This window comes from Lottia gigantea, assembly GCF_000327385.1.
Source record: "Lottia gigantea unplaced genomic scaffold LOTGIsca_62, whole genome shotgun sequence".
Classification (NCBI taxonomy): Eukaryota; Metazoa; Mollusca; class Gastropoda; family Lottiidae; genus Lottia; species Lottia gigantea.
The window spans coordinates 1724393-1738491 of NW_008710115.1; the positions used below are offsets into that span (position 1 = coordinate 1724393).

Genomic DNA, 14099 nt, shown 5'->3' on the forward strand with positions numbered 1-14099 from the left:
CACCCAAGAATAACCCCTTTTCAGGGATGTGAGCAAGGAATTATAAAAAAAGAGGAAAATTCCGATGACCCCATAGGGGTCACACCGACAACATAGTTGTGGGGGGAGAGAATGGGAGGGTGTGCCCTCCCATTGGTGGGGGTTTGGGCCTCCTCCAAGAAAATTTTCGAAAAATCAAGTCAAAATCATACAATTTTAGTCATCTCCCTCTTTAAAAATCAAATTTCTGTCTCTTTGCTTCTCTGCTTGTTTCATTTTCAACATGTTCTTTGTATTCCCTCTTTGATAGAGGTATAATTGATGAGGCAGTGAGACCTAACAGTAAGACTGCCTCTTTAGGTTCAAGTTTTTTTTTACAAATTGAAAATCCTTTTGAAATAAGTGTATGACTAAAGGTTGAGGATCTTGAATCAGTATTTTCATAGAAAGTTTGTTGTTTTAATGAAAAATAATGAATCATCTAAATATATGCTCATCAGTTCAAATTCAGCTGACCATACCTTTTTTTATAATTATTAAAAATCTGACATGGAGTTATCCTAAAATTGCAGGAGGTTGGAGTCAGATTTTGTGAAATTAAACACTCATCACTAGGAAAATTCTTAAGAAGATTATTCTGTTTAAACTGTTTGTAATTTGTTCAGAAGAAACTGTAAATGTTTTAAAAGAAACTGTAATGGTATTGCATCTTGTTCATGTGATAATTGTATGCCATTGTTTCAATATCAAAAATTATTTACCATTATAAGTGAATAAAAGCTATTTGTCAGTGTTTCAATACAAAATAACTGTTTACCATTGTTTCAGAAGAAAAGTCTATTTGCCATTGTGGCAAAGCTGCCAATTCAGTCTTTTCAAGTTTAGTGTAAAATTCACTTGACGATTCAACTGGAGCAACTGATGTCAATTGGTTTGTCAACTTGACATATTTCTGCATAGAGCCAGTTATTGTTTTGTTCGTATGATTTATTCATACTTGCCTCTGGATGTCTAGAGGCATAATAATGGAACTTTGTAGAAAAAACAATCTCTGAATTTCAACATTTATTGATCTCCCATCTTAATGGACTAACATAAAGAATACATAATATATCATTTTTGTCTGTTACAGACAATTTAAGCATAATATTGCAGGTTCGTTTTCTTCTTAGCCTGTACTTCTATTATAGCATCCATATAATCTTCATGACTTAACTCTGCAGCTTCTCTACGTAAAGCTATCATACCCTGAAAATATACATAAAACATCATTCTTCACTTATCTCTGTAAAGACCTTTTCTGACATATGTAAGAAATACCTGGATGGAATTTTAATCACTATTTAGCATGAAATCCATCTGGAGATCTAAGATCCATAGTAAACCCCCACTTTTTGAGGTTCAAATCATGTAGAGCAATCGCCAATAACCAGCATCAATATCAACTTTACTTACAGCTTCAACACAAACAGCCTTCAACTGAGCACCATTAAAATCATCAGTACATCTAGCTAATTCTTCATAATTAACATCTTTACTGTAAATATAATTATAGTATGACAATAACAACTGCTAGTGTAATTAAAGTAATTAGTATCACTAAAAATGCTGATTTAGAGGGGTTGTTTTCCAGAAATCAATTTAAAATCTTTCATTAAACAAAAGATAGCTTGCAATGGGTAAAATGGCAGCTGTCAGAAATGATTAAACAGTCTTTAGTGACTAGAGGGTTGCACAATATAGCTAATAGAGTGAAACGTCAAGTCAGACACGATATTTCGGTGAAAATCGATAGGGATCATCTTCATAATGACATTGACATACAAAATAAAAATCAAAAGAATCTGTAAACAATTGTAGCCTGTAGAGTGAGCACGAGTTGCACAATATAGCTAATAGAGTAAAACGTCAGGTCAGACACGATATTTCGGTGAAAAATTATCCGATCATCATGAAAATCGATAGATCATCATGAAAATCAATAGGGATCATCTTCATAACGACATAGACATAAAAAATAAAAATCAAAAGAATCTGTAAAGAATTGTAGCCTGTAGAGTGAGCACGAGTTGCACAATATAGCTAATAGAGTAAAACGTCAAGTCAGACACGATATTTCGGTGAAAAATTATCCGATCATCACGAAAATCAATAGGGATCATCTTCATAACAACATTGACATACAAAACAAAAATCAAAAGAATCTGTAAAAAATTGTAGCCTGTAGAGTGAGCACGAGTTGCACAATATAGCTAATAGAGAAAAATGTCAAGTCAGACACGATATTTCGGTGAAAAATTATCCGATCATCACGAAAATCAATAGGGATCATCTTCATAATGACATTGACACACAATAAAAATCAAAAGAATCCATAAAGAACTGTAGCCTGTAGAGTGAGCACGAGCCAAATGTGAACGGACGGACGGTCCGACGGGGTGATTACAATATACGCCCATCTTACGTGTGGGCGTATAAAAAGGTTTCCTATTTGTAATGTTATATGTTAATATAAAATTCAAGATGTAATGAGAAATATATTTAAAATGCCAATAGCCAACTTATTAAGATGAAAACTGGGTACAGTACTTAAAATAACACTAAAAAAATTATAGTGCCAAAAAAACTAGATTCAATACATGATCAAATATTTAATCTGTCTCTGGTCATCTCTGTCATTAATAATAGATAGTATAATAACCAGATTGTTATTCAGAACATATAAAAATTATTAGAGCATTAAAAATGACTTAAGGTCTTTGTTATCATGATCACTCAAAGTCATGCTCTTGCTCTTAAGAGGCAGGGGTTCATTTTTAATTTTTACCCTATTATAGAAAGGTTTCTTTATATATATTGTAAAAAGGTGAAAAAGCTTCACAATGTTTTTATATTGCCAAAAATCTTTTTCAGAGAACATTTGCCTTGATGTATTTAAAACCCTGTACAAGTTACAACAGTATCAAGTATGAAAAGTCTAACAAAGGCCATGAATTTTTTTCTCATTATATCAAAATCTTCTGATTTTATACATTCAATGATTTTTTTTTTAAACTTAAAGGGATTAGAGCATTATCTATAGTGACAGACATTTCCACTCAAAGAGAAGGGGTGCACATTATACATGCTTGTACTATAAGTAAAATTTAGCTGTAACTGCATACTTTCAGACTTCAGATCAGTCATATATATGCAATTTGTATTTAACTTACCTAACATTCATTTTTCTGGAATGAATTTGTAGAATTCTGGCACGAGCCTCCTCATTAGGATGTGGGAATTCTATTTTCCTGTCTAATCTACCAGATCTTAATAAAGCAGGATCTAAAATGTCTACTCTGTTTGTAGCAGCAATAACCTGGAATGAATTCAAAACTTATCTCATTTGGAGTGTAATTTGAATGAGTTTCCTTCAAACTTTTATCCATATAGGATCCCTTTGGCATTGGTGAAGTCTCTTTTATATAAAGATAGTGGACCACAGCCATATACGCCCACCACGGCATGCAGATGGTAAATATTAAAGATTTAGGGGCAAGGGCAATAACTCTCCTTCTAATATTCGAAAATAGCTCAAATTCGAACTTGATCTTCGTTTTAAGAATATGTATACACCCACCGAATTTCATTTGATTCCATCAAACAAACGAACGGACAGGGGTGCCGAAAATATACATCCACATAGAGAGATGTGGGATTATAAAAATGATCTACCTAAGAATTGATATAGATTTCTTAAAAGTTCCTTTACTACTTGACTCTAAATGACATATTACTTTTGATGAATTTTGAGGATCTTTCTTGATTCAGATCCAGCCTAAAGCTTTTAGTAGCCCTTAAAGTAGTATTATTAAATTATTAAATGCCCCCTACCTTAACCATCTGATTAGGTTGAAATCCATCCATTTGGTTTAGTAACTCTAACATAGTCCTTTGAACCTCTCTGTCGCCAGCTTTTTCACTGTCAAATCTTTTGGTTCCTGAAAGAAAAAGCAAATAATTCAATTTTCTGTAATTTTTTTTATATCTTCTGCAATCTGACCTTACAAGGGAAGTAACTCGATTTTCACACCACATAAGACGTCCGCTGGATTATTGAGTTCTGCACGTTCAGGATTCAGGAATGGCCACGAGAGGAATAGAAGGGAAAATTTGAATGTGACATAATCTGGTTCTGTGCCCTTCGATAGAGGCCACTATAGGAACAGGCAGAACCTGTTCAGAACTAAAATAGAGCACCACCAACAAGAAATACAGAAATGTTCTCTGTCAAGTAAAAATGAGATCTTACCAATAGCATCCAATTCATCAATGAAGATAATAGCAGGAGCTTTCTCTTTAGCCAAAGCAAAAGCATCTCTAACAAGTTTAGCTCCATCTCCAATAAACATTTGTACCAACTGTGGACCAGCTAGTTTAAGAAAGGTTGATTTTGTCTGTGCAGCACAAGCTCTGGCTAATAATGTTTTACCAGTACCAGGTGGTCCATATAATAATACACCTAAAACATTCAATTATGATCATTGTCAGAGATTTCTGGATATTTGAATCTTAAGTGCCATATTTAAATGTGTAGCACTTTATTCAATATATTTTTTCTCTGCAATAATTCAACGATTTCAACAACTCAACATTTAGTGTATATGTAATAAAAAAATTTGTTTTCCACTGTAAATATGTTTTGTTTTCTCCACAAATGCAGTGCATTCAGCAGAGCCCTTGATTCTTGTGCAAAAAACTGTGATGTGTTGAATGGCTCAAAACATATCTTTAGTGTAGGTATTTCTCTGCATACAATTTTGTGATTTTAAAAATTTATTTTACCTTTTGGTGGTTGAATTCCAAGAGCTTCAAATCTTTCTTTGTGTGTCATAGGCAAAACCACAGCTTCAATTAACTGAAATAGAGATGATATTCTTAACATTATATACATATGCAAAAATGACAGGATACAAAGTATGCACAGAATAAATTTTGATAAAAAAAAATACAAAAAATATTAAAATAATAACAAACCTCTTGAATCTGTTTATCTAGACCTCCAACATCACTGTACTGTTCTGTAGGTCTCTCATCAACTTCCATAGCTTTTACACGCGAATCATATCTAAAAACAACATTTCATTAGTGACTATATTTGTCTAGGAGTTGAAAATGGCACCAAATACAAATTTCCCTAGCCGTAATCATAAATATAATGAAAAGTAAGAGTCTAATTGCACATATTCCAAAACTAGTTCATACCTTCAACCTGTAAGTTCAGTTAAAGACAAATTATATAAGTAATACTTACTCTGCTGGCAAAGTCTCTAAAACTAGGTATGAATCTTTGTTGACTCCCTGAAATCAAACAGTAATAATAATAAACAATAGAAGAATTTAACTATATGGTGATATTTCTATATCTTTATATGAGGCAATATTACATATGCTATAAATTCCGATTCCAGTATTCACCAACCCTCAAAAATTCCTTTTTAACTTAAACAGTATTTTTAAAATTAAGGAAATAAATGAAATACTCACAACAAGATCTCCAGGTTTTAATTTTTCTTCATCAACTAAACCAATCACTGGTAAGAAATAGGTCTGAAAAGAACAAAAACATCTGTTATCATGTATTTTTCTATACATCATTTAGAATTAACTCTAATTTCTACATTGTCTACATAATATTAATTTCTATCATATATTCAACTAACCTGTCTAGTAGAAGTCTTGATAACTGCACATTTTCCTTTTCGTTGAGCATCTAAGTCAACATTAGCTCCATCCTCTTCTTCTTGATCTTGGGGATCCATGTCTAATAACTAAAAATCAATCCAATCATTACTACCCGGTAGATACTCGTATTAATCAAATTATAGGCTTGTTGCAAAATACAGTAACTATTATCTGAAACAAAACTTGAACAAATAAGAATAGATAAGCTTACCTCAATTACATTTGAAACAAGATATGGCAGTGTTTTATTCACTTTAATCTTTTCTTTATTCTCTTTGATCTTTTCTTTCTGTGCTTGTAGTTCATGGGAGATCCTCATGATCTCAGATTTCATTATCTGAAAAATAAATAGGCCTAAAATATATCAAAAAGTTTCAGTTTGCAAAAGCCTTTATAATGTTGTAACAAAGAGTATGAACAGAACCACATGCAACTGATTCAACAGAATTGCATCAAAAGATTTTCTGCCTGAAAAAGACTAGTGGTCAGAGTTTCATAAAGAGTCAGAAGATTTCAAATAACAGTGTGCTGTTACCTTAATTTCATTATCAAGCAGTCTAGTTCTACTGACGATCTCATCCGTTGACATACGAAGAACTTCTTCTCCAAGTGACTCCTGAAAAAAGAATTCAGTGAAGTAAATTAAATGCAAAGAAAGGTATCAAATGACAGACAAAGTTACCTTATGCCTATTTATGCCACACTCATAGTCATAGTTATATGTTTTCCTAGTCTAAAGTTTAACAACCACGTCGACTTTTTTTCTTCTGTCTGGAGTCAGTTTCTACCAAAAGTAGATTTGGGCCTCATAACTCAACTTTAAACAAAAGGTATCTGTTGTAACCTATATAATAAGCCAGATGAAGTACAGTGAATGACAGATAGTCTATTTGAAATTGAATGAAATGCATGAAACTGAACCGTGATGCAGCAAAATAGAGACAAACGCGCACAGGCATCTGATAAAAATCTATATCGATGATGGAGAAGTGTTTCTGGAAAACTGTCTTTGGAGATAATGATTCGGATATTGCTAAGGCTTCATTTATTCTCCCAAAAGTATTATTTATCCATAAGATGAATAAGGGAAATACTAACTTCTCCATCTTCCCAAATCGGTGTTGCTTCCAATGTCGCCATATTTGAGGAATTGTACAAATTCGTCAATGGAGTCACTAGCGCAAAACGAAATATTGTAAAAATACAAGGTATAAATTGCACAATTTATTTTCCACGGGAATCAATATTGATCACTTTGAAGTATATGCATTGAATGGATCATAATCAAGAGGCAAAATGTTGTTTTAGATTAAAAGTATGATTGTGAATTATTCGTTTCGATTTTTAAATTGATTAAATGTGAACGATACTGTTTACATTCACATGTTGCTGCTCCCAAGTCTGTTTTGCACTTTCTAATTTGATTCAATTAACCTTTTGAATGGTGAGAACAGATTCTTACAACCCTTATTTATCAACTATAAGTTTGCAATGATACCCTATGCTTCACTAAACTAGGTCTACTAGTTCTAGTACAAGGGGCACACTTCGTTGTGATACATGTCCAACAACAAAGTCACTTATTAGCCAGTCAATTATCAGTTTATACTTATAGCCTCCCTGGCTATGATATAAATTCTTCTACTTTGAGGCTTACTATAAATATCATAATATCTTCAGACATATTGGAACAAGGCATAGTATAAATGCCATTCTCTCAAGAAATGTCTAATTAAAAAAATAGAGAGTAGTAAAAATGAATACCAGTAGTAATTTAATGAAATTACCGTATCTTAATGTATATTTATTATAGTTAAGGATTCAAGATGCCACGATTTAAATATCGAGCCTTTAAGCTGATACGAATGAGGGTACAAGGTTGTACTAATAGACCATTTTATGAAATTGTTGTAACCCCTAAAGACAATCCAAGACAAGGAAGACCAACAGAAGTTTTAGGCTTCTATGAGCCTTTACCCAATCTGAATAATGAAAAAATACTAGCTGTTAATTTAAAAAGAGTACGATATTGGATGGGTGAAGGTGCTCTACTTTCCCAACCACTTGAAAGACTATTGGGTAACTATTTTCCATACTCTTGGACACATTTCAAATATTAGTGCATAATTGATTTGATATTATGATTCAACTGTCATGTAAGGTACCAGAGCGAGGACTTGAGCTGGTTATCCTCCATTTCAGTCTTCTGTATCACTATTAGAATGAAAATCAGACGTCTGTTAATACTTTTATGAAACTGTTAAAACAGAAGTCCTGTACAATATTCATGCTTGAATAGCTTTGTCATCTTAGTTTTAATGAGTATGTCTTACAAAGTTTTCTTAAATATTTTTTCAGGTTTATCTGGATTCTTGCCAGTTCATCCAATAGATTATTTAGATGCCTTTAGAAATAGAAAAAAATTGGAAAATGTAACTGAGAAAGGTGAAGATAATGTGCAATCAGCCAGTTGAATAATAAAATCAATTATTGACATTGATGGCATAGAACTTGCTTGTGGTTTACTATAGTAGAAACGTTTTGTAAGTTCTATTCAGTGTACGATATTGATGAAAATGGCAATTGAAAGAGGACATTTATGTAATATGTAAGTCATAAGAATTACAGATAAAATAAAGATATAAAATATAATAATGTTATGTATTTGCATTATCATTTATTAAAGCTAACAAAAAGAGATAATTCAATGTGTGATAAGAATAATATTTTCAGATCCATTATCAGCGTGCATTGTCAGTAGCATGCCATGCTTTTGTTTTTCATTTCATCTGAAAGACACAAGTGTTTCCATGTCAGTCTGTTCATCTAGCATTTCAAAGGGAAACTGAATTAAAATATACTGATAGAATCAAACCAAGGGTTGAGAAGTCGGTACCCATGGACTAAAACTAATCAACCTATGCCTTAGAAAGGTCAATCACAGGTCATTATGCATACATGTTTTTTTTTTCATACTAACACAGAATAACGAAAGCCAGAGTAAAACAACTTCAAACAAAATTTATTTACCAAATTTCTATATTTACATTTTTTTTTATTAGCACAATGGTAGGCAAACTTGAGTCACATTTAAGTTCCACAACTGTACATTTAACTATTTTCATCAACTTTTTCAACACAAGCATTAGGTAGGATTTTTCACATGAAAATAAAAAAAGGTTACTCTTTGAAAATTTTTCTGTATGATCTCGCTAAGAATATAATTGAGATCTTGTCGTAAACACAAATTTTCTCCCATTAGCCATTGTTTTCTTCATTTGATTATACACGTGCTGAGAAAAGACTTCACATAGTGTCATCCAATTCATTTTCACTTCAACAGCATGATCATCACATTATTATCAACATGAAGAAAACGACCAACTTAAAGATTTTCTGTCTCCTTGTGTGCCCGAAGCCGATCAATGAAACTCTTGACAAGAGCCTCACTTTAATTTGAAGTGGATACAGATCAAGTGACATAGGACAAGAAAATTTAATACATTTGGATCATAAGCAATCTTACTCAGTAGCTGTATCTCAGCCTTTTTACATCATATCACACAATAAATAGCAAATTTAGCACATTCTGTGAGTAAAACATAACAAAATTGAAAAATAAAACATAGAAAATAAATAATGGCTCTTGCATCTTTCAACTATACATACATGTAATTAAATTCGCATTATCATAAACTAATGTTATAATAGACTTCCAGATAAATATATATAAAAACTGGAGAATAAAAAGCTTACAAATGTACTCAATGAATATATTGATCACACAGTGATACCAACTGTAAGACGACAGAAAATGCATAATGCGTATTTTGATATTTAACAGATTACATGATATCACAGGTAATGAGAGTTTATAGTTGGAATAGCTGTTATACTACTGAAGCATCATCACTATCATTTGATCTGAAATAATTAAATAGGTACAAAATAATCTTCATTAAGTTATGGACAGGCTAAACATACTGAATCATAATGAAATCTTGGAACTCAGTAAAGTTAAACATACTCAGAGAATTTTCAGTTTCAAAATGTTTGAAAAAACTAACCCAGCATGCACCAAGATGATAAAAGTGAAATCAGAATCATTTCTGTTTGGTAACAATTATTTACTACTGAAACTATATAGAACTATAGGTAGTTACAAAAACTCAATTTAATATCATTCCTGATAACTATGAGAATACGACAGATATTTTATAATTATACTATTTTACAGCAATACCTACCTATCCTTGGTTAGATTTTGAATGCTGAATTCTACCAGAGTATCACGACTTCTTGATGAATTTTCACCTCTTGTATCTGATGCTGTATCAGAAGTATCAGATTTAGATTGGACTACTGTTTTGGTTTCTACTTCAGCACAATCATCTCCTGGTTTCTTGTCATTCTTTGAAGATTTTTTAAAATTCAGTGACCATTGATTTCCTAGATCTTTCATGGCAGGTAATGAATGAACTTTCTTTGGTTTACTTCCTTTTTCGTGGTCTGGTTTCCTGTAAATAAACATCAATATATATAGAGAGAGAGAGAGAGAGAGAAGAAATTAATATTGATTTCATAACAATAAAACTGATTTTTAATTAAGAAGTTTTAATTTATGAAGTCTTGAGGCAACATCATTTGCAACTTTGTGTACAATTAAACCAATATTTCAATGAGAAGTCAAAGAATAAACCTACAGAGCAGGAAAACTGTTCTGGCTGAATATCACATCTGGTTTGTTAAAGCAAAGAACATAATAAAGTAATATGAACAGACAGAGGTTATTATACAACAGTAAACAAGGGTATAAAAATTCAAGTTTAAAGTGTACTGAATCTTGTTGTGTTCTATTATTGAGCTAAATATTCATTATGCTATATGTCTCACCCTTTTCTGGAAAGAGCAGATAGAGTTGGGGGATTAGTAGTGGTAGCTAAATCTAATGACATATCAGATAAAAACCCTTCTTCTAGAGATGAATCACATAATGATAGCAAACTTTCTTCTCCTGAAATATTCAAATATATCCTCTTATATTACAAATAGAATACTGGTGCATTCCAAAACAGGATCCAAATGATTAATTTCCGTTTTTTCCCCTAATTACATTTTCAAAACTGCAAAATATTACTCTTGTGACCTAGACTAGTGTTATCATCAATCCCATCTGTTTCAGAGAGTAAGTTCTGTATCTCTATTTCTAAAACTAGCTGTGCCGATGAGATTTATTTTCAGCATGTGTTACTATCACAGATGATCTCTACTCCGTAAAACAACACCTCAGTAATTTATGCATTTTTTGTTTTTAAATGCAAAACATAAATTCAATTATCAAAATCTTTTGGTAAAGAACCTTTATGTGAAATAAAACACTACAAGATCAAAGCTTAACATAATGCACTAATCATAAAGACAAACCTTGAATACATGCTCCTCTTGGTGAATTAGGAAAATGGCTCTTTCTTCTTCCCTCAGAAGCTTTAGTAGATTTATCTTTACTAGAACTTGTATGCAATGGATCTAGATGAATATTAAAGGTTGATCTTGTAGGTTTCTTTTCTGCAAGAATCAATAAAAATGCAAAATGGCAGTTCTATACTGATTAAATCCCTATGAAGAAATGGGGTCAATAGATATTTGGCAAGCCCATTGTAGCCTAGTTGATAATTAGAACCTAAAATAATGCAATACAATTGAGCAGAGAACAGAAAATATATTACATGATGAACCACCAAACTAAGAAAATTATATTTTCGTAATATAATAAATCAAATCATTGCATTGTACTATTATGACTATCAAAGATAGCTTGATAGTCTAGTCTAGTCTTGATAGCTTGGTAACATACGCTCACTGGCAGCTGTCAGAAATAATAAGTCTTTAGTGACTTAAATATGAATTTTATAATTTTAAAGATATTCATAAAACATTTGTAATTATTTATTATATATTTATCCCACAAAATCTTTTTCAATCAATAGCATTAATCCAAATCCCTTCATCCATTAATCATCAAATTTGAACTTCACAAAACTCTCATCAATATAAATGATCACACCAAATTTCTTTAAATTGAGAAGAAATCTATTGTGCACTTGTCAAGGGCAATTAACTCAAACCTAGTTCATGTAAAAATCATCAAATTGTACTTGACCATAATTATGAATGATCACACAAAATTTTATTTAAATCGTATGAAGACAAATATCTATTATGCACACAAACAAATTTTATCAAAGACAATAACTCACAAACTGTTCATCCAAATATCATCAAACTCGAACTTGACCAAGATGCTTTTGTCATAATTGATCATACCAAATTTCATTAAAATCAGATGAAAACTGTAGTCTCTATTGCTCTCACAAACAAATTTTGAGCGTTTTTAATAAGTCAAGGGCAATAACTCAAAAACCATTCATAGAAAATGTGCTCAAAAGAAATATTGACAGACGGACCGACAGACAGGGGAAATGGCAATATACATTTCCATGTGAGAGTATAAAAACTCGAGAAGTGAATACATACCCTTTTCGACATTGTGAGATTTAGCCTCATTTTCATTAGTAACAGCAGAATTGGCTGCAGCTATAGTACTGGCAGCAAGCTCGGAGAATCTAGCATGAATATGTTCTAATACTTCATCTGTTGATGAGGAGGGATTAACTGTAGTGGATTTACTATGTTTTGATTTTGGTGGCTTGAATTTGGCTGCTTCTGTGGATAATGTACAATCAGCAAATAATTCGTCCAAAAAAGCTGCAGATGAAGGAATAAATACAAGATTTTATAACGATAAAGAAACTGCACCACTTCTACAGAAACATGAGCAAACACAAACAAAACAGGACAAAACAACAATGAAGATGATCTAAACAAAAAAATAATTCAGAGAACAGCTGTACAGCCTTGGACCCAAGTTTTTCAAGCTTTGATTTGAGACAGGGCTATTCATCATTCATCAAGCAGAGGCAAATCAAAATTGCATCAATTTAGCTAGTTAACAGAATTTGTCATGAAAACCTACACCTAAATAACAGTTGGAAATCGGAAAGAAGCTGTCCAGGCAAAATTTTCCTTGTTTTACCCTACATGGTGTTGCCCTTCTTCATTAGCCCACATGGTGCTGAAAAGTAAACATCCATTCATTTCATTCCTAAGAAGTATAAAGGTAATAAATACCAGATGATGAAGGTGTATCAGCAAAAGATGCAACAGTAAGAGGATTGAAATCCGATGTTTGACCATCTAATAATTCATGTAATCTTCTAGTTTCATCATCACCACCCAATCTAACAAAATAAATTACTCTTTTATATTTCTAATAACAATATATTCAAACAGCAGTGGTGTATTTAGTCAGTAATTTTCAGACCATTTATGCTGTGTCTAACAACTTTTATCAATACAGTAACAGAAATTTAGCTGTTTCTATTTCCATCTTTCTTTAATCATTAATTTTCAGCTCCTGCATCACAGGGAACGAGGAAAATCAGGTTAAATAATCCAAGGGTGTTAAATATAGAGACTCAATGACATACTTTGTACCTAAATTCAGGCATTCTTAGAAATCTTATACAACCATACAATACAAAATCATATAAATACCTGTTAGCTCGAATATATTGTAGCAGATCCTGGTTATGATTCATAGCATTATCATCAACATCATTATCTACAGACCTACAATAGAACAAACAACTTTAATAAACCTTAATTACCTTACAAAATACAAGAGAATCCTGATCTTGAGTGAGTCATGTTTCCTCTTTTTTTCAGCAGACTCAGCTACAAAAGGGTCGTTTTTGGATGAGGATGAGATTTTGATTAACAGAATTGAATTGCTTTTTCTTTCCACAAACTGCTTTTATCATCTTAAATAGAAAATCCTCTCACATTGTTTCTTCATCAATATCATTCTCATCACCATCATGTGAAGATTCTGGTTGTTGAGGAGGATCATCTGGTGTTTCTTCAGTACCATCAATATAACCTGTATCTAACATCTCTTCTTCACTTAACTCCTAAAGGAAAGAGGATATCAATGTAAAGATTGAACATACAGCTAAGGGCATTTTCTTTCAAATTATTTATTTAATACAAGATCAAACAACATAACCCCCCAAAAAAAAGATACAAAAGAGAATATTCTATAACCGAAATTTTTATCAGAATTTTTTTTTTGGGTTTCCTTCAAAAATACAACCTTGAAAGTGATACACAATTTAAAAATTCTTCATAAAGAAAGTGGGTCAAGGGAATGAATTCAAAATCATTTACTGAAAACATTAAACATTCATCTTAACCCTCTTCCAACTAGTTTCATTGAGTGTCTGCTTGATTCCATGAATCCTGAATGTGCAGAACTCGCCAATCGAGTGACCCCCGTA

The 14099-nt window shown here is 32.0% G+C and overlaps 2 protein-coding genes across 2 annotated transcripts; one reads left to right on the top strand and one right to left on the bottom strand.

Annotated features, from left to right (window-relative positions):
- Window positions 1-1032: 1032 nt before the first annotated feature.
- Window positions 1033-6843, bottom strand: LOTGIDRAFT_207066 (hypothetical protein; the record flags this gene model as incomplete). The annotated part of the gene is made up of 13 exons (XM_009064440.1): window positions 1033-1227; window positions 1435-1516; window positions 3192-3337; window positions 3853-3959; window positions 4271-4480; window positions 4804-4876; window positions 4996-5086; window positions 5273-5319; window positions 5506-5568; window positions 5682-5789; window positions 5915-6040; window positions 6239-6319; window positions 6802-6843. 13 exons carry the CDS (start codon window positions 6841-6843, stop codon window positions 1117-1119), a joined length of 1287 nt encoding a protein of 428 aa, XP_009062688.1. The 3' UTR covers window positions 1033-1116.
- Window positions 6844-7067: 224 nt separating this feature from the next.
- Window positions 7068-8400, top strand: LOTGIDRAFT_220505 (hypothetical protein). Its single transcript, XM_009064441.1, has 3 exons — window positions 7068-7147; window positions 7517-7782; window positions 8062-8400. Exons 2-3 carry the CDS (start codon window positions 7530-7532, stop codon window positions 8175-8177), a joined length of 369 nt encoding a protein of 122 aa, XP_009062689.1. The 5' UTR covers window positions 7068-7147; window positions 7517-7529; the 3' UTR covers window positions 8178-8400.
- Window positions 8401-14099: the final 5699 nt, after the last annotated feature.